At 37.8% G+C, this 22,024-nt stretch overlaps 1 protein-coding gene across 2 annotated transcripts; it reads left to right on the forward strand.

Moving 5' to 3' along the window:
- Positions 1-1,880: 1,880 nt before the first annotated feature.
- On the forward strand, positions 1,881-22,024 carry LOC127651184 (spermine oxidase-like). 2 transcript variants are annotated; one of them, XM_052136895.1, is made up of 8 exons: positions 1,881-2,008; positions 3,477-3,542; positions 7,202-7,430; positions 9,318-9,544; positions 13,210-13,383; positions 17,662-18,361; positions 19,497-19,657; positions 21,490-22,024. In XM_052136895.1, exons 3-8 carry the CDS (start codon positions 7,229-7,231, stop codon positions 21,640-21,642), a joined length of 1,617 nt encoding a protein of 538 aa, XP_051992855.1. In that variant the 5' UTR covers positions 1,881-2,008; positions 3,477-3,542; positions 7,202-7,228; the 3' UTR covers positions 21,643-22,024. The 2 variants fall into 2 exon arrangements, with proteins under 2 accessions (XP_051992855.1, XP_051992856.1); XM_052136896.1 differs by lacking the exon at positions 3,477-3,542.

Genomic DNA, 22,024 nt, shown 5'->3' on the forward strand with positions numbered 1-22,024 from the left:
AAAAATTGCTTCTACTGACTAACAGGAAATTGTTTAATAGACTATGTTAAATGTAAAGGTATTAAACCTTTGCCAACTGTGCTGGCACAAAATGTTTAAAAGTCATTAGCTACAATCAGACAAAATGTTGATGGTGTTAAATCAAAAATGAAAAAACATAACATATTAGTCACATTTAATTAGCAATTAGTGTTCAATGTGTTCTGTGAATGTGAGAAGTTCTGACACATGACATGGTGTGACATCATGACCTTTATATTAAAGAGCTAAATTAATAAAATTATTTGGGGAATGTTATAATGTTCATTGCTGTGGTTTAAAAGTTTAAAAAAGTTTTAACAGAATTTACTTTTTGTGTGCTCTAATATTCACTGTCCAATATCCATGTAAGGAACATGATCTGTAGTCGTCGGATGGAGAGTGGCTTATTAAAAAGCTTAATAAATTAATAAATAGTTCCCCTTACAATCACAGTCAGTTTAATTGGCACTTCTGTTGTTTCAGGCAGAGAGAAAGCTTATGCAAAGTAAATATCATCACTCTATTTTATATTGAAGTAACCATGTAACAAAAATAAAATTAAAATAAAATGCCCATAAAATAAGATTAGCAGGAGGCCTTATTTTCCTCACTCTAAAAAAATTTCAACATTGCCACACACAATAACCAGCAACTTATATTAACTCTGTTATTAACATTCTAATAACAAAATATATTATTCCAAATATAAACAGATTTTTCAATAGTGGCGTACATTTTTTCATATTTTGTTTTTATAATGACCGATGACATAATAACTGAATGTAAAACAACTTAAATAGACCGAAATAGTCTATTTAATTTAATAATTTAATTTCATTGATACATCTTTAATGTTCCTTTTGTTAAGGGTTTATAAAGGGTTTCATTAATGACTAATAAGTCATATACAATTGCACTATTCATCATTGAAAACAGGGCAACTTCCATGCAATACCTGCCAAATATTGATTCATTTTACCTCACTTGTTATAAATGCTCAATAACACTTTTTTCAAAAACCTATGAAAATGTACCTTAATGTAAAGTGGACACATTTGAAGAATGTATTAAGGAATTATAAACCTATGTACATACATTTCAGTAATGGTCATCAGGCTTTATAATATGATAAATGCTGTGAATGAGCATGAAGACCTGAAAAGTATTTTTGCAGAGGACATCAGGAAACTAGGACTGGTAAGCTGGGACATGACTTGGAGTTGCTCAATATGACAATATTTTTACGTCAATATGACAAGAAAAGTGACAACACAAGTGAGTTAAGATATTACAGTAATAAATATAAACACAAAGCATATAGAAAACTGCAATCAGTTTATCCCTCCTTTTAATCTCACTATAATAATCTATTTTTGCTCCATTGTGACATAAATCATAAATAAGGGCTTTTTATGTTTATGTTTTATGTTTTAATATATGTATGAAAAAGTGTAACAATTAAACATTTATAACAAGTAAGTTACATTATGGCAAGTATTGCATGAAAGTTCCACTTGATATAATTTTTACTTATTAGCCATTAGTTAGCATCTTTATAACCCCTTTACAAATGGAACATTAATGTAAAGTGCTAGCATTTTATTTTTGTTTTGTTTGAATTTTTTTTATATTTATTTATTTATTTATTCGCATTTGTATACTTTAGGGCAAAGATAAAGCTTTTGCAGTAATGTAACAAGCATAAACAAGACCAGCGTACTCTCTCATTTACTGAAGCAGTGGTGCTTTGTATATTGTTCAAACACCCCGGTGCAAATAGACAGCCTTGCCAAGACTCGAGAGTCGGGTATTGGTTTCGCCAGCTTACGTCACGGATCCTCATATTTATTCAGCGAGGAGGCAGCGGCATCGTCAAAACTGGCTGCTTCTGGTTTCAAGACATAAATACAAAGCGAGACTCATCGAATACACAAAGAACAGTGGATCGGCACGGCTCTCCGGTTTACGCTGAAGACGATAAAGTCAGGTAAATTCTATATGAATTTAGATTATGTATTTGTGTGCGTGTGCGTGTGCGCGCGCGCGCGTGTGTGTGTTTGGTCTAATACAATACGGGGGTTTGTTTTAATGGTGAAGATTCTTAAATGAGTATTGAGAATAAAAACAAATTGTAAACAGTACTGAGTCACAGGACTAATCGCTTGCTGTTTACGTATATTCTAGAAGGACGGTGGTTATCTCCGTATTTTGTATTTTTCACCTTATATTCTCCGAAAGCACAGTGCATTGATAAGTCTGTTTCCATTCAAACGCGTCTTATAATACGTTATTATATTAACACACATAATGCCTCGGTCCGCCGAATAATGTTGAAGGCGATGGTGGATTTTATAACAATACTATTTGGAAAATGCTCACAAGGAAACGTTTATTTTCTTATCAATAAAGGCCACTCGCTGGTGTGACAGTATAGTTACGTGGCAGCGCTGATTCTACTGCCGCTACTTTATCAGCACCAAACTTCAACTCAAATGACTCAGTGCCTCGGGTCTTTACGTGGAGAATGCACACATACCAATGTTTCCCCTATTAGCCTACCATTAACATAAGAATTAAAAAGAGACAATTAAATTATAATTTGTATATTTAATAGCCTGTGCTGTAAGCTATACGGAAAGATTGTATCGCATCAGGAGCCCAAAAACTAACGTTGGTTCACGGTACATATATAGGTTTAAGTTCCTTTTTTTTGGTTAGCCAAGAATGAAAGTTTATATAATGATAGTTTGTTTTAGGTTGTGTATAATAGTTGCCCTAACTTTCTCCAAATGTTCCATCAACCTCTAAAAGCTGGAAACCAGAACCAAACTGCAAATTTACATTAAAAACCAGGTTACAACCCATGTCTTGTTTTGATCTTGCTCTTTTTTGTGTGAATTTGATCTTTATCCTTTCCAAAGGAACAGCTTGTTTCAGTTCCCATCTGTGTGTGTGATCGAATCATTCCTTTAAAGGAATATTCCTGGTTAAGTACAAGTTAAGCTCAAATGACAGCATTTGTGGCATAATGTTGAAATTACTACAAAAAAATAAATAAACATTACTAATTCTGCCTCATCTCCCTTTCTTTTTAAAAAGCAGCAAATCAAGGTTACAGTGAGGCAGTGGCATAGCCAAGGGTTAGAGGCCCATCCAGAATATTACAGATTATTCTTTGACTTAAAATAAATATTTATAAAACATTTTAAATTCTGATTTCTGAAAGTGTGAAGTAAATTTTTGAATGCGCCTCTGTTATTAAGGAAAGTTTGGTTCAAAACAATTGCAGTGAGGCACATAGAAAGTGAATGGGGACAGTATTTAGAGGGTTTAAAGATAGAAATTTGAAGCATATGATTTTATAAAAGCACTTACATTAATTCTTCTGTTAAAACTTGTGTATAATTAGAGCTGTAACATTGTTTAAATGTTTTTTTTTTTTACGGTCATTTTAGAGTTTACGTGGTTGCGTCATCCTGGCAATGAAATTGTAAAATTGGACATAATTTTACACAGAAAAGGTTAGTAAGGGATCTTATTACACTTAAATCATGTTTACCTGCATATTGTTTGTCCTTTGGAGATACTTTTGAAACAGTTTGTATTTTAATGTTTACGGATTGGTCCCATTCACTTCCATTGTAGGTACCTCTCTGTAACCCAGATGTTTTCTTGAAATTATTTTTAAAACAGTGTATTTTACTTTTTATGCTGCAACTGCTTTCGATTGATCCTAACTTGTATTGAACCCAGAATATTCCTTTTAAGTGTTATGCAACCTACAAGAGCTCTCTTTAAAAAGAATTTGGCAAGTATTATATAAAAAGCCAGTGGCTTTTATTAAAGACTAATGTTAAGAATGCAGGATAAAAGTTTTCAAACCTTTTCAGACAAAAGAAAAATAGTAAAAATTGCTGATATATATACTTTGTCATACCTCCAGTGTGTGACTGGAGGGGCATTATAGGTCATGTGTGCATCCCCCAAAACCCACCCTTAATCTGCAGCAAGGAGCCGGGACATGTGGTGTGCTTTTTATCCTGATTCATCGATAACACTCATAAAGTCCACGATGGCCGAAGGTTGAAAGACTTCTGAAAAACGTCCCGCAAGCAGAAGTACTGTTGCTTAAGGCACTGCTACAGTGGAAGAAAACACAGTTTACAAAACTTATTTGAGCGACAGTAATGTTGAGTCATTTTTGGATGAACTATCCTTTTTATGTCTATGGATCCGTGCTGTCTTCCAGCACTTAGTGACTAAGGTCAGAATCACCATACAGTGCTCAAGACACCATAACTTCAAGTTGGGGATAGCTAAGAACCTGAAAGTTTGCAGGTAGAAGTTTAAGTATAAATCCATGAATATGGGTCACCTTGCATTATCAGTGGAATGTGACAATGAAAAACATGCCTTATAGACTTAATCTGCCGTGAAACGAGATGTAGCACAAGCCTAAGACATTCTCATGCACAGAATGCTTTGTATAAAAACTCTCTCAACCATTACCACTGCTCTGAAAAAAAGGTTGTTGTTAAGTTGTTAATATTCATTTGGTACAGCTGTTTCTAGTGCCTGTAGCAATGTCTCAGCATGGTATGCTCCACAAGCTTGTTTTATCAGAGTGTGTGTCTGATAAACATCGCAAATACACTCTGGTTCACCTGAAACAATGTGTTGGATTGGAATGGGTGGGGTTATATATATATAAAAATTATAATAATAATGGAGACATCATTTACTCTTGCTATTCTGACTCTTTATTGTCATTCTTCTGTGAAACAAAACAATTTGATGTTAGGCAGAATGTCTGCAGCTTCTCTTTTTCATACAAAGATTGATGGAGCTAGCAAGCTATATTTTGGGTGTCATAGAAGAAAGAAAATAATATGGGGGTGGAACAACACAAGGGTATGTGACATTTTTGGATGATCCATTACTTTATAAGATCTGCTTTAGAACCAGTTCCTCAGTCAAGTCTTCACTCAGAAGACAAATGGCAAAATTATTTCAGGTCAGCTTCTTCAGAGAGCATTATAGTTATTCCTTCATAAAATATTCATTCAGTGGAAATGGGTCATGTCATTTTGGATAAAAAGCCGGAAAACACCTGTCATCTGTTTGTTTTCTAAGCTGCACACACAGAGCAATTTCTGAATCTCTTAAATCTTATCAAATTAAAAATATGTCTGGATTTTGACTCCTACACATTAAACATTTTTTTGTTAGTTAACCTAAAAATTTACTTAATTTGTTTTTTCCAAGGCAAAAATATTACATATTATTTGTTTTTATAATTTTTTATATAAATGTTATATTCAAAAAAAGGTTACATATTTAGTTACATTTGATTTAAATAATAAAATGAAATATTAATCATATTTATAGAATATTCTTTTGAAAATTATTGAATTCATAAATAATTAATTTTCTTAAATCTTCTCAGACTTAAAAAAAGATAACCTAAACATTTACTAAATGTGTTTGGGTCAAAAGCTTTAGTTTTATTAAATGCTTAATTTTTAGTTTATTTATATTATAGTAAAACAATTATTACACTATATTATATTATTATATTTGATAATTTTTTGTCAAATAATATTTAGTTAAATAATTTTAAATATTGTATTCATATTTATATTGAAATAAATCATAGAAAATATTAATTTAAAATGAGTAAATTATAATACATTCTGGTTACATTAGGTACCACCAAGCTTTACAGCTTGCTTCACTGTATGTCCATGTCTATACAATAAAATGTTATGTGTGTGTGACCGAATCCATATTACACATATCACACGACGGGAAGGGTTGTCGGCAATGTGTGTCACCTTTTGGATATTGTGGCCCCCTTCAGCTTATCGTGGCCTACTTTGGCATATCACAGCTCTGTTTTGCAACCGGCCCACCGGGAAGAGTTCTCCCGATGGCCAATCCGCCTCTGGCTGTATCGATTGCAAACTTCAAATTGTGTGCCATTTTTTTTCCTGCAGTTACAGAAGTTTATTTAACAAAAGTAAATCATTTATGTCAATCTTTTCATTCATTTATATTTAGAAATCACTGATGTTCAGTGAAATGGCAGATTGCAGAATGACAAATGCAACATTTCAAGGCCTGAACACAAGTCACATGCTGAGCATTCTCAACAAGAAAACACAATTCATCATGCACATAATGCAGCAATCATTCTAGCTCGCTTGAGTGTTAATAATAAATGTTCTGATGGTCATTGTGTGTAAGAGAAGCTGTACAGCAGTTACTGTTCTCTACATTAGACACCGTGATAGTACATTGCAATAATTAACACAGCCTTTTACAAACCCCTGACAAGAGGTAATTGAAATGTGTACTTAAGAGCACAGTAGCCACAACCTCATTCATTCAAATCATATTCTTTCACAGCCATCTCTTCCTCGTGGAATGTGCACTGCTTTATCTCCAGAGAACAACGATGTTGTGTGAAGATAATGAATGTGTGTAATGACTAGATCTAGAGTGGCACTTTCTCCTTTCACTGAAAGGAAAGATTACAGCAAAGTTCAGCTTTCTCTACCATAATAACATCCTGTATCCAAAATAATATTCCATTATGACTCTTCCCACGTTCAGGTCCTTGATTAATTTCTCTAATGAGATCTGTCTAACATCAGGTGCATCTTTTCATTTTGTCTGTCACCCATAAGCTGCCGTGTTGATATAGAGGCTTGTCTAAAAAGCTCTTTTGAGAGCACTTACATTTCCCTGTGATTTTCACTTCCACATTATGACCTTTTGCATTCACTGGTGGGCTGTTTGACACACTCGTAAAATTAAAAGTTGCATTCTCTATTAGGTTGCTATAAGTCTTTTAATCTGTCAGACATAATGTCCTCAGATGGGTGAGGTCTGAAAGACCTTCTCTGGTGTGTTTGCTTTGTCTTCTTGTTCAACACTGCTCTAGTAAGATAAAACCTCTCATATCACACACAAGAGGCTGTAGATAAGACATGTTATTTTGGAAGTGGAGTGATGTCGTTTTAAGGTTGTGCTTTGAAAAGGCACTATGTTGCGGTGAGTCCTTTGAACCACAGGCTCAGAGATGTGAAATGGTTGACTCTTTTTTCCTCTGTTAGTTGTCTTGCTGGAGGCCTTGCTGCTCGCTCTAATGGTTTCTCCTCATATCACCCTTCCCCAGATTCCCTAAAAGAAGAGCTTGGACGGCATGCAAAGTTGTGAAATATCTTCAGACAGCACTGATGATCCTCTTAGTAGAGCCTTACGCCGACAACCGCGAATAGTAGTGATCGGTGCGGGCTTGGCCGGCCTTGCCACCACCAAAACCCTTTTGGAGAACGGCTTCACCAATGTCACGGTGCTAGAAGCCTCTGATCGAATCGGAGGCAGAGTGCAAAGCATTCAGCAAGGTGAGGCCTTTGTTTCTCCCATGAATGCACATAAACTGGAATTAACCAACATGTGATAATATCTGATTTCTTTCAACATGCTTATTTCGCCATTCTCATGATAGTTTCATTTTTATACTTTCTTGGTTCTAATTCATCCTCTTAAAAATGTACTTATTAATTGCTATTTTATTTAATATATATTTTGTAATATATATATATATATATATATATATATATATATATATATATATATATATTAGGGCTATCAGTCGATTACAATTTTTTATCAAATTAATTACATGGTGTCCCGATTAATTAATCGCGATTAATCGCATATACAAATATTTGCTGAAAGCCCCTCATATAGCAATATCTCAATATATAATGATGAAATAATTATACATAGCTATCTTTAAATATAAAAAAATTATATCTAAATATATTCAGATAATTAAAATGCATTACATTCTTGTGGCAGCAGTGTTAATCATTGATAAGACAATACAAAAAGCGGTTTTAGAATACAATGTATTGTTTATTACCATATTATTGAACATAAGCCAATCATTTGCATACAGTTCACAGTAATACATTTCAAAAGTGAATTCGAGATTCGAGAAGCAGTTGGAGATTTATTATGAGGGCTTGTTTAAGAACCCATCAATTTCAACAAGCATCAGACATGCTTGAGTAGCGTCTCGGGTGTTGTGTCATAAACATAAAATGTTTAGGTCACCATGTCAAGTTAAATATAGTTGAATACTTAGAACACATTTTGAGATCCCTTAGTTCGAATTTGCGCTCCATCAAATGTTTTGAACGCAAGAACGTAACGAATGTCTGTTTTGTGCTGTCTGGTTGTTTTCTTCACTGTATAAACAGAGCGTTGCCCGTACAGCTGAAATTTCAATTTCTGCCCTCTGGAGTAAACAGGTGTTTCTACAACCTTGCATTTCTCAGGAATCTTCCTTATTACAATCAATCGCACTGCGATTCGCGTTATTTTTAATAAAATTAATCACACTGAATTAACACGTTAAATCGACAGCCTTAAATATATATATATATATACACACCTAAAATTTACTTGCACTAAAATGTTTTTTTTCATCCTTCTGAAATATTATTTATGATTTAAAAGTGTTTTAAAAGATTTAATATTTATAATATTATCAATATTTAAACATTGTTAACAATAACAATGTTTTTACAAATTATTTACATTTTAAACAATATAATATAATAATATTTATTTAATATGATATTTAATTTGATTTAATTAATAATATTTAATATGACTGAAACAACCTGTTTACTTCAATAGAAAAATGCATTTTTAACAGTCAAGTAGAAATAGCTCCTTACACAAAATATTCATTATTATTTTGTAAATACAATTTTTATTAAAAATATTTTTTGATTTTAAACAATGTTTAAATACTAATGAATGTTAGTAATATTTATATAATATTTTATATTATTTAATTAATATATAATTCATCCTCTTAAACATTTTCAGACTAAATATATACCTACATTTGAACTCCTACACATGTTTTGTCAGGAACCTTTAAGTATACTTTTATTATATATATTGAAGTAAAAAATGATTTATATGTTTTTTATTTTTTATTTATTGTATTATTTAGTTTTATTATTTTATTTTAAACAATGTTTACATTTTTAAGTAATATAATTATATATATTTTACATTGTTTAATATTATTTAATTAATAATATTTAATATGACTGGATCAACCTGTTACATTAGGTTACACCAATGAAAGACATGTTAAGGGGTCAGGTAGAAATAGCTCCTTAATGTAACTACTGCACATTTCTTTTACAGTGTATAGTGCTGTGTTGCCATATCCATGACAAGCTATTCCATCTGCCTCTCTCCAGGTAAATCTACTTTGGAACTTGGAGCAACCTGGATCCATGGGGCAAATGGGAACCCCATCTACCACCTGGCTGAAGACAATGGGCTCCTGGTGCACACCACAGAGGAGGAGCGGAGTGTGGGCCGCATCAGCCTTTATGGCAAGAACGGTGTGGCCCACTACCAGACCAACAACGGCAAGCGCATCCCCAAGGATCTGGTGGAGGAGTTCAGTGACCTGTACAATGAGGTGAAGGAGCAGAGCAAAGTGCCTGGTTTTGCATGCATCCACTCAGATTTAACCTTACCATTTAACCTTCTATGCATTTCAGAATCAAGCTTGGATAAATCAGTGTGGCATTTCCAAATGTTTTGCAGCTTTAAAATGAATAGAGACTTTTGTATTCCTAATATCTCACTGTCCAAAGCAGGCATTTCAACATGTGGTTGCTCTTAAAGACACTGGAACACGTGAAATAATCTGTTTTATGTGCATATTCTTAGTAGGCTATAAAATCTGAATCAATTATTTTTCAAAACTACTTTCAGCATGAAACCACATTTCTTTACCATTAGGAGTGTCTTTATTCTTATTAGAAAGGTTTATAGTCGATAGTACATAAACAAAATCTTCACACATGAGGCTGTTGTACACCAATTTCCTTTAATTTCAAAAGAAATTCTAGAAAATGGTAGGTGCCACAATCTCACTTCATCTTGATTAATTTGCCACTCATGATTTTCGTACATGTAAGACAGGGCTTCCTAACCCTTTTGTTTTGTCAGCCAAACCTGTATGAATTACAGTACACAAATTACCTCTATGAACCACAAAGTAATGCTAACTTTTAAATAAACATGAATTTTACAATTTTATATTTTATCACATAAATGAATGCACCTGTAAAGCTCGATGCAGCTGTTTAACATTTCTTTTGCAAGCTATAATGCATGACCTACTGCCTGCTATATTCCACTAAACAAACTGCTCAATCGCATGACTCTGTCCCATGTGCATTAGCTTTTTTTATTTATTTTCAAAGAGAAAGCACATTTCACTTACCACAGCTGCTGCAGTAAAGGTCATGCGTTCTGCGGTTGTTATGTCATCTTGAACTGCTGGTTTCTTTCTCCCTCTGAATCTCTATCACAGTCTCTATCTCATCTAGTTTTCCATATTAATATTTCTTTAATTATTCCACATCTGGATACCTATAGTGTAACACCGGGTTATTATAGTTTTTCAGTTTATTTAGCTTATGTTTTAAATAACTTTAGTTACTGAATTTTAGGTTTTTTCCCTTCATTTCAGTTTCGTTTTTAAGTTTATTTAGTTTATGTTTTAAATAACTTTAGTAGTTTAAGACTGCCAAAATTAACAAGTTAGCTGATATTATTTAAATATGTTTAAAGGGATAGTTCACCCAAAAATGAAAATTCTCTCATCATTGACTCACCCTTGTGTGTTCCCATATGTGTATGACTTTCTGTCCTCTGCGGAACACAAACAAAGACTTTAGAAGAATCCCTCAGCTCTGTTGGGCCATATAACAGAAGTGAATTGTGACTAAAATTTTGAAGCTCCAAAAGTCCATTAAGGCATGAAAAATAAAAACAATTTAACATTAAGCTTAAAAGTAATCCACATGACTCCATTGGTTTCATCCATGTCCTCTGAAGCGATCTAATCGAGTTTGGGTGAGAACAGACCAAATAAATCTACTTTTCCACTGAACATCTTGGCAGTAAATTCTCTTGGCACAATCATGATTTCAAGCTAGATTACACAGAGTGCTAGATTGCATTAGGAAGTGTAATTGAGCTTGAAATCATGATTGCCAAGAAGACTGTCGATGTCAAGATTTATAGTGAAACAGGAGTCATATTTTTGTCTGTTCTCACCCAAATCCAATATAATCACTTCAGAAAACATGGATTAAACTATTTATGGATTACTATTATGCTGCCTTTATGTGCTTTTTATGAATAGTGAAATACTTTGAAAAATATATTGTGTCTTTACTGAAAATAGAGGTGAACTGCCAATTGGATCCTTGGCAGTTTGCCTACAGACAAGGAAGGAACATGGATCACTACAGTTAGTAGTATTTCCCATTTGCTTCTTAAAAATGTTTAGGATACAAAGGCATATATGCATGTTTACTTTTTATTGATTTTGGTTCAGCTTTTAATACACTTCGGCCACATTTATTATTAGGCAAGCTAAAAGAGATGGATGTTAATCCATTTATTATAAAATAGTTTTTTCGTTTTAATTAAAAGAGTCCAACAGGTAAAAGTCAATAAAGCCATCTCTGATCCAAAATCTGTTAGCACAGGTGTTCCCCAAGGATGTGTGAGCTCCCCAGTTCTTTTCACACTATTTACAAATGGATGTGTGAGCAAAACTCCACAGAATTATAGAGTGACATTTTCTGCCATTCTCAGTGATCACAGAATATAATTTTACCAATCTGAAATTAAACAGTTTGTTGATTGGTGTGATGCTCTCCAGCTTATTATAAATGTGAAGAAAATGTCAGGGATCATGTTTGATCCGATGTCCATTGGTATCACAGCCCAGTATTGATTCACAAGGAATCCATTAAACATGTTACTTCATATCGATACCTTGGTGTCTATATTGATAATATTTTACATGGCAAGTTCATACTGATAATCTTTGCTCAGAGTTGCAACAGAGGATGTACTTTTTGAGAAGGCTTAGACTTTACGGTGTTAATTGTAAGATTATGTATTTGTTTTATCAGATGATTTTAGACAGTGTGATTAAGGATGGCATACAGGTGTGGTATGGCAAATTACCAGTACAAGTCAAGTCGAAGCTTGCATGTCTCAGTGAGACGGCAATGAAGATTATGGGACAAAAAGACCAATATTATCTTCAGGCTCTGTATGAAAATTCTGTGCTTAGGGAGGCACAGAAGATTTTCGGTGATCCAACACATATCTTACTTTTGGAATTTGAGATGCTACCATTAGGCAGGCGGTTTAGATTGCCAAAGTGCAGGTTTAACCGATACAGGAATTAATTTGTTCCATTAGCGGTGAGATTATTGAATAGTAAAATGTAAAGGATTCTATTAGTCCTCTTTGCATGTGGCTGTTTGTTTAATTTTTGTGTTTTCTTTTGTATTTGTATATTTGTTTTTTGTAAGCAGCGGCTCTGAGCCCAAGACAAATTTCCTATATGGGACAATAAAGTTTACCCTTATCTTTTTGGAGCTTCAAAATTTTTGTCACAATTCACATACATTGTGTAGAACAACAGAGCTGCGATATTCTTCTTAAAATCTTCATTTGTGTTCTGCGGAAGATCTGGGATGGCATGAGGATGAATAAATGATAAGAGAATTTTCTTTTTTGGGTGAACTGTTCCTTTAACACCATTACATTTCTCAGGGCTGTCTAGTGTTATCGCTATCTAGTAGCCTTTTTATGTTTAATGAAAATGATTTATAAAGGTTTCAAATCGTTTAATATACTGTAACGTACCACAAACTAAAATTATAAAATTCATTGTGGTCATTTTATTTTAATTTAGTCAGTTTCGGTATGGTGAAAAATTATTTTATGCTAGTTTTACTTTCCCCAATCATTTAAGTTGTATTTTTATTTCAGTAAGCAAAATATTACATGTCGTGTTTTTTGTTTTGTTTTAGTTTACATTAATGACAATAACTGGTGTTTTTCTGACTGCATTGTGCATACAGTGATTATTTGGGCACTTCAAGAGACAACTACAATATTGTCATGCAATATTCTCATCATAACATATTCAAACCACAGTAGCTAATGCAATTAATGCCTTGTTTGTGGCAAGGATAGCCCCATGATCTGATGATCTCTCTCTTAATCTTGTACTCTCTGTTATTCACAACCTCCTCTGTGCAGGTGTACGAGCTGACTCAGGAGTTCTTCCAGAATGGAAAGCCTGTTGGAGCCGAGAGTCAAAACAGTGTGGGGATCTTCACACGAGATGTGGTGCGCAAGAAGATCATGTTCGACCCTGATGACTCGGATTGCACCAAGAAACTCAAGTTATCTATGCTACAACAGTACCTCAAGGTGAGCAAGGATCTAATGTCTATAGGGCATTGCTTAGTTTCTGTAATATGACAACATCAAACTCATTGCGTGTGTTCTCTTTTAAGCCAACAATGATGTGAAGCTTGTCATCATATACCATTTCCACACTGTTTCAATAGTGATTTTCTCATGTGAAATGCAAAACTGTAGCACTCCACCCAGAGAGGTGTCCAACCCTACTGTTTTTTTCTCACTTCTCACTCTGTGTCCTTGACTCACAATGGGCTTGTATTCACATTCCATGTATTAATTTAACCTCTCTGCACTGTTTGTTCTCTGTTATGTCAGACTAGTCACTATAATTCTAATGTTTTGAAAGCTTTGGATTATGGAGGTAAAAGTAGGACAGACATTGAGTGGTATCCTGTAAAGAGGTTTTCATAAGAATTTTCATTTTTCCAAAATGTATTTTTTAGTCTTTTGCTTTCACACCAACTTAATTGTTATATAATTTGAGAGCTATCAGTCATCTGTTATGAATTATCTTTTAATTTGCATCCATTATGTTCCAACTAAAATAATTAATTAATTAATTAATTCACTGGATTTTCCAGAAAATCATCACATGATTATTATTCAACCGGTATATTGATTTGTGATATACATAGTACATAATATAGAATTACTAATACTGTGATGTACAGTAAGTTTTGGATATACTGTATTTAGGTCAAACCTTCCTCCTCTTTGCAGGGCTTTACATTAGATGAATGAACACACTTACCTGACTTGATACAGACTTAGTTTTGGTGCCAAGAAGTAACTTGTTACTAACTGCACTGAAACAGCACTGTAAAAATTTGTAACCTGTGATTGTAACCTTAAGGAGCGATTCAAGCTACTTGATCTAACCCTTAAAATGAGTTTTGTTGGTGTAACCTAATCTGTTTAGGTTGATGCAGTGGTGTTCAATATTTTTTTGAGGAATAAAACCAGTTCCCCTTCTGTCACTCACTCGACGTTGTGTCGATTGTAGTGACACAATGGGCTTCTTTCGGGAGCCTCGGATACCTCTGAATATGAAAAAGGCCAATGCCAAATTGGTAAACAGAATTTGCATGTCCTGCCCCCGGACATACGGGAATAAAAGGCAGGGATCGTGCATCTGTTCAGTCAGATTCTTTCTTAGAAGTCGAGCGGTTGTGTGTGTTCAGCGAGCTGAAATCTCACTTCTGTTCCAATCACCTCGAAAAGAGAGCTTTTCTGTTGGATCTACGGTGCATTTCCAGTGGCTTTCTCCCTCCTCTGCACGCCAGTGGAGTCCACGCCCCGGGTGCTTTGACAGTTTTTTAAAAGCGCAAACAACTCCTCTAAAAGAGTTAACGCATTGGCGTCGAACATCTTTTTAAAGACGCGTCATTATCAAGATGCCCTTCCGCCTCTGCGTTGTTCCTGTTTGTGGCAGATATCTCTCCGCTTCTGACAGCCATAGGTGCTGCTTTGTGTTTCTGGGTCGCGATCACACCGAGGCAGCGTTTGTGGGTGGTTCATGTACTCATTGCGATAACCTGACCATGGCATCGTTGCGATTGTGGCTTTCCTGTCTTAAGGTAAACGCCACTCCAGCCACTCCCTGCATTACACCTCCTTCCCACAGGATTGAGGACGACACGGCTGGTGATGGAGGCGTTTTGGGGAGTTCAGTGGGCGCGGTTTCACAGGGTTAATCCCCATAAACCACCCGCCCCCAGCACGCTCGATTGCTTTCGTCCGGGCTCGACATGAGACCAGCTCGCCTCATGGCCAGTCTGATGTCTCCGTTGGTGACATTGAGCAGGATGATGATGTCGCTGCTGCATTTGAGAGCGCCGCGGCATCTGACGTGGAGGACTAAGCTGGTCTGCCGCCTTGGGGCTTACCTGCCCAGTCCGAGGCTGACCCTCAGATGTCCGATATGCTTGCCTGGGCCGCCGTGAGCGTGGGGCTGGACTGAAACTCTCCATCCTCCCCTCACGGCTAGATGATTGGTTCCTCAGGCCAGGGCGCCGCTAGAAGCCACACCTACCCCCGGTTCCATTCTTCCCAGAGGTGCATGAAGAGTTAACGAGGTCGTGTAGGGCACCTTTTACTGCCCGGAACTGACCTCCTTACTCGTCCACTCTCACTACCCTCAACGGCGGGGTGGTCCACGGGTACACGACGGTCCCGGAAGTGGAAAAAGTGGTTGCGGTGCACCTGTGCCCACAAAGCGCAACCACTTGGAGGATCATCCCGCACTCCCCTCCAAGGCCTGTAGGACAACTTTGTCGCTGACAGAGAAAGCCCACAGGGCCTCCGGACAGGCCTCCTCCACTCTGCATGCCTTGGCCCTCCTGAAAATTCACCACGCCAAGGCACTAAAAGATCTGCACGTGGGTAGTCCTGATCCTAATGTGCTGCAGGAACTGTGCTCAGCTACCGACCTCGCCCTCTGGGCCACGAAGGTCACAGCGCGGGCACTCGGACAGGCGATGGCCACTCTTGTGGTCCAGGAACATCATCTGGGACTGAACTTTGTCGAGATGCGGGAAACTGACAAAGCACACTTTCTCAATGCCCCCATTTCCTAGCTTGGCCTATTCGGCAACACCGTTGAAGACTTCGCCCAACAGTTTTCAGCGGTGAAGAAGCAGACGGAGGCCATCCAACACTACCTCGGCGCCGGTCTACATCCTGCAGGGTATCCCCCTGCAGCGGCAAGAAACCAGCAGGTAGCTCCGCCTCAACCTGGGCCTAACTCTCAGCCCCACAAAGAGCTACCCACAGGAGGTGGATGCCCCCCGTCTCACGAACCTCCTCAAGGACCCGGAAGGCTCCCAAGCATTCCTGAGACGGACCACCCAGGGGACGAGATGTTCGCTCAGGAGCTGGTAACCAGACCACTCCTTCCTCCGGTGGAGGGCCAGAAGGAGAATCCTTGGTTTCCGTTTCCTCATTCCCTGGGTCACCCAGCCAGTGGTCGCAAACGCCGTTCTCACGGGGCCTCGGCAACAAAACATTACAGGCGCAATGGCACTCTGGATGTAGAAACTTTACCTCCACGTCCACGTCTGTACAGCATTCACAACCACGGCCGGCCGGTTCTGACGAGTCCAGAGGACTCACTAGGACTTCCTCCTCAGTCACTAACCCGGCCCCTACCGGGTAAGCGGAGCAAGGTAGTGCCTTGAGTTCTTCCTCAGCACACATGCCTCAAGTTGTAACTATGCCTCCCGATGCAACACTATCTGCACCCAGCGCGTGGAAATCACTACCCTTTTGCAAAAGGATGTGATAGAGCCTGTCAGCCAATCTTGGACCTGCAAGTTCTCAACTGGGCTCTGCACAAACTCCCGTTCAAGATGCTCATGCAAAAAACACAGTCTAACATGCGTCCGTCATCGAGATTGGTTCGCAGTGGTAGACTTGAAGGATGTGTACTTTCACATCTCGATTTTGCCCCGATTCGTGTTCGAGGGCCGAGCATACCAGGGCAAAGTCCTCCCCATCGGCCTGTCCCTTGTCCCCTTGTTGCACACGGTGCCCCAAACAGGTTACATGCAGTCTGATGCTCATGCTCCTTTGGCATGCTACAGCTTGCTGCATCAGCAGATCACATGTAGATTCAGTGTAGTTGCCGCTATTGAATAGGGACCCCTTGTGTCACTACAATCGACACAACGTCGAGTTAGTGACAGAAGGGGAACATCTAGGTTATTAGTGTAACCCCCATTCCCTGATGGTTACATGCAGTCTGATGCTCATGCTCCTTTGGCATGCTACAGCTTGCTGCATCAGCAGATCACATGTAGAGTCAGTGTAGTTGCCGCTATTGAATAGGGACCCCTTGTGTCACTACAATCGACACAACGTCGAGTTAGTGACAGAAGGGGAACATCTAGGTTATTAGTGTAACCCCCATTCCCTGATGGAGGGAACGAGACATTGTGTATCCCTTGCCACAACACTGTAGCAAGATGCTGTAATGGCCGAACCATATTCTCGTCTCCTCAGTGCAGAGCCTGACTGAACAGATGCACGATCCCTGCCTTTTATATCCATATGTCCGGGGGCGGGGCATGCAAATTCTGTTCGCCAATTTGGCATTGGCCTTTTTCATATTCAGAGGTATCCGAGGCTTCCGTAAGAAGTCCCTTGTGTCACTACAATCAAGGGAATGGGTGTTACACTAGTAACCTAGATGTTTAGATGCAACCCCATGAAGCACAATTTAAAGATTTTTCAGTTTGACTTACACACAATTTATGCCTAATCTTTGTATCTTTTTGTGTGCTTTAGGTGGAGAGCTGTGAAAGCAGTTCCCCCAGCATGGATGAAGTGTCTCTAAGCGAGTTTGGTGAGTGGACCGAGATTCCCGGCGCTCACCATGTCATTCCCGTTGGTTTCATTAAAGTCGTTGAGATCCTGGCTCAGGACATCCCAAGCCGAGTCCTACGCCTCAGCAAGCCTGTCCGCCGCATCCACTGGAACTGCAGCTCCCATGATGCCGAGGAAATCAGTGACCAGGCCGACCATAACCAGGACCAACGGCCCAGCGCTGCCCCGGTCTGTGTGGAGTGCGAAGACGGTGAGTGTCTGCCGGCAGACCACGTGATCGTTACGGCCTCTCTTGGGGTCCTAAAGAAGGCTCACGGGACACTCTTCTACCCGGGCCTGCCTCAAGACAAGGCACAGGCCATCCAGAAACTGGGTATTAGTACCACAGACAAGATCTTTCTGGAGTTTGCAGAGCCCTTCTGGAGCCCAGAGTGCAACAGCATCCAGTTTGTGTGGGAGGACGAGGCTCAACTGGAGAGCCTGGCATACCCAGAAGAGCTGTGGTACAGAAAGATCTGCAGCTTTGATGTGCTGTATCCGCCTGAGCGCTATGGCCACATGCTGAGTGGCTGGATCTGTGGAGAGGAGGCACTGCGCATGGAGAGTTGCGATGACGAGACTGTGGCAGAGATATGCACCGAACTACTGCGCCAGTTCACAGGTCAGTGAGTGTGGGTGTAAGGGGTTGTTCACACAGAACACGTTCTATTCATTAAAAAGCATGTAGAGGCAGCGGAACGGAATGGTTGTTTAAAGTTGAACTTCTTTTAACTTTAGACACTAAATCTTTAAATGCAGCACTTATGGCGTGACACAATCTAAAACAGCGAGACACCTTACAACAGTAAAAAACTGAACTGAACACAAGTTCAATTTTACATGCATTCAAATTGCACAAAAATAATTCATGGCACATTAAATATTACTTATATAAATATTAAATATAGTTCTCAAAAGTGCAAACACCATACAAGATATTTGGAAAGAGCATTGCGTTCTTAGCGTAATGAATTCACCTCTTTGATACTTTTCCCATATACCCCCCTGCTTTGTTATAATTTATCAGTGAGGGGTGCATTAAGATACAACCAAGGCAGTTTGATTGCATGCTAATTTCCAACAGATATTATATGTATTTTAACTGGTTATATTATGTAATGCTCATCTTCTCACACTATATTCCTTTAACCTGGAAGGAGTGTTCCTTCTAAAGGTGAACAGAAAAAAAGGGCCCCTGACAAGGTCAGGACTCAAGGTTAATGTAATAGAAAAGGACTCTGAGTTTTCCAGTGGAGTGTCGACTATTATACATTAAACAGAAAACAGTCAGAGTTCAGGGTTAATGCATACATTCTCTGTAGATGACATCACCAAGCTGTCGCACCCCTTAAATAGGTCAGTCAGTTTTAATCCAGATCCACTCCAGGCTTCCAATCCCATCTGCCTCAGTCCTATGTGATTAGTGGGCTGAAATTGGATTTGGTCACACCTTAGCATTGATAATTGAAAGGTCCCCTAATTTATGTGATTTTATGACAGTAGATCTAAGACCAGCTTCTCTTCTTCATCTTATAGTAACATGTGTCCATTTAAACCCACTCTTGCACAACCAAATGCAGATCAGTGAAGAACAAGAAAAAGGAAAAAAGAAAAAGAAAGAAAACAAATTCTCTGTGTACAACTTCTTTTGTCTTCCAACAATTAGCTCAGTTAACAATAAGCATTTTAATCCAATATAGACCATGAAGGTGTTTGGCAAAGCAGATAATTTCTGTATATCTATGTTTATCTAACAGGGAACCAGAATATTCCGAAGCCACGGCGGATCCTGCGCTCCTCATGGGGCAGTAATCCCTACATCCGGGGTTCATACTCCTTTACTCAAGTGGGCTCTAGCGGCAGAGATGTTGAGAAGCTAGCTGAGCCCCTGCCTTATACCAAGAACACCAAGGCTCCGGTGAGTTGAGTTTCCACTGAGCTGTGTACAATGTTAAATCAAATCTAATAATTCAGCATATCTGCAATAGGTTCTTAAAATATAAAATTTTAGAAATAAAATTATAACAAACCTATTGAAATACCAGCATTAGTATCACTAGGTGCTGTTAGCGAATTAAGCTGTTCTGACGTCTTTGAGGCTGCATCATTGAATTAGCCATGCCCCCTCTTTCCAAAACCCTACACATCAAAGACACCGTTGAGGCCGACACCATACAGAAGAGGAGCATTAATGCATGTTCCCATGGTTGTCAAACACAACGGTAGCAATAAAAAAAGCGCCCTCAGCTGACAACTAATATGAATCTGAAAATGGCAGTAAGCTTCTGCTTAACCTACAAGGAATAACATTTTCTGCATACCATTCCATAATAAAAGCGCTTACAGTAGCTTTCACCTGGAAGCCTGACTTAATCAACCAGTTTTGTTAAAAATAACATGCTGGTTGTCCTTCATTTTTGGCAGGTGAACAACATTTCTATGCTGTAACAGTATTTTAAATGAATTTGACCAATGGTTAACAACTAGGGTGCCAAATTTCCAAGAGGGCCTCAAGATCACTTAAAAATATTTAATATTAGTTATTAAGCAATGATATAATGATCAAAAAGGCAGCGGCTATTTGCAAATAGAATAGAAGTGTAAATAGAAATAAAAATTATTTTCTTTGCACAATAGTGTAAATAGTGTTAGATGCTTTCTATGCATGTTTCATGGGCTATGTTGGACATGGTTCTCTGATTAGTGAAGTTTCCTCTGCTCGACCATGTGTAACGTAGTTGTTTACCAGGACTTTTGCTATCAAACATTAAACAAAGAAGTTGAAATAACGCAGAGTGATTGCTTCAACGGAAGCATAGACTGTACCATCAATGGATATCCTCGGAGCTCACAGTAGGTCTGTCTTTAAATATGTATTCATTATTGTTGTAAATCAATTTGTCTATTGAAGAAAGAACAAATGTAATATTTAAGAACAAAATTAATCACAGTATTAAAATAATAAAACAGCAAATTCCTAGTTTCTGTTAATGAAGTTTGACTTTTTGCTGCTTGGGGGCGCCTTTGAATATTTTCTTGGACAATTTGGAGTCAGAAAGTTTTAGAACCACTAGACTGAGAAGACTAATCCAAACATGTCTTTGTTAAAAAATTAGTTTTCTGGACCAAAAGAGTGCAATATTGTTGATCCATATAATGTAGTGCAACACACAGTATGTTCAGATGGTGGGCAAATGCAAATTTATGAGTTTGATATTTGGTTTTGGTTATTTACCAATGAAACCAAAGGTAACAGGTGTCTTTTCAGACATGTTTCTTTTTATTTTAACAGTAGACATCCTTTTTAAGACTACTTTAGTGCCCACTTCACGTCTTGTCATTGTTCACATTCATCACGACTTCTCTAAAGTCAGGGTCATTCAGAGTGGCTAGCGTATAGTGCTGCTGACAGAGAACTTTTGGTGATTTTGTAAATGGGTCATGTTGAGTTGTGCAGCAGTGAATTTGAGTCAAGAAGTGTGCGTTATACAGGGGCCAAATAAACATGTTCACATGCACATATGCTGGCCAAGGTGCAGAAAGGAACAGTCTGACCCCACAGAACGAACTACACAAAAAGAACAAGAGACTGGAGACTGTGAAATTACTTTTCTGTAGTGGAAAATATAGAGACTCATGCTGAAAATAGCTCACTGGACCTCAGTGCAGTATTGTTGTTTGGTCAAGCTAATGTTTGGTTGTTTGTTCTCTGTCCCATTTCTGCTTTCGCTTTTACTTTTTCTTTCAAAGCCTCTACAGGTGTTGTTTGCTGGGGAGGCCACCCACAGAAAATACTATTCCACTACCCATGGTGCTTTGTTGTCAGGACAGAGGGAGGCCAATCGCCTGATCGAGCTGTACCAGTACTCATTTGGTGCGGAAACCACAAAGCCTAACATTTAAATGAAACAAATTGCAACAAAAAGAAGAACCACTTACTAGTGACAAATGCATTTGTGTTTTGTGCTATCTGTACTTTAAATGATTAAATTATGAATGAAAACCTAGTAGGGGCATTAAACTAATAACAATAAATCCTCTTTATACTGTACTTAGATTAGCCCTCTGTAGATTTCATGTACTGTAAAAGGCTGCCAGTGTGGTGCCATCTTTGGTCCTTATCCTTTTTATTTTCTGATTATTTTTAACCCATGTTTAATATGTTTCTATCATTTTTTGTAAGTGCCTTGTGTATTTAATTTTATGTCTTTAAAAATTAAACAAAAAGTCTTGATATGAATAAAGTGTATCTTAATGTGAACAAAAAAGATGAGATATTTTTCCT

Source organism: Xyrauchen texanus, chromosome 11 (genome assembly GCF_025860055.1).
Source record: "Xyrauchen texanus isolate HMW12.3.18 chromosome 11, RBS_HiC_50CHRs, whole genome shotgun sequence".
Taxonomy (NCBI): Eukaryota; Metazoa; Chordata; class Actinopteri; order Cypriniformes; family Catostomidae; genus Xyrauchen; species Xyrauchen texanus.

Coding starts and splice junctions, on each gene's coding strand:
- LOC127651184 (XM_052136895.1), top strand. CDS start 7,229: ATGCAAAGTTGTGAAATATCTTCAGACAGCACTGATGATCCTCTTAGT. Junction 9,545..13,209: donor TCAGTGACCTGTACAATGAG/GTGAAGGAGCAG, acceptor TCCTCTGTGCAG/GTGTACGAGCTGACTCAGGA. Junction 19,658..21,489: donor CCAAGAACACCAAGGCTCCG/GTGAGTTGAGTT, acceptor TTTCTTTCAAAG/CCTCTACAGGTGTTGTTTGC.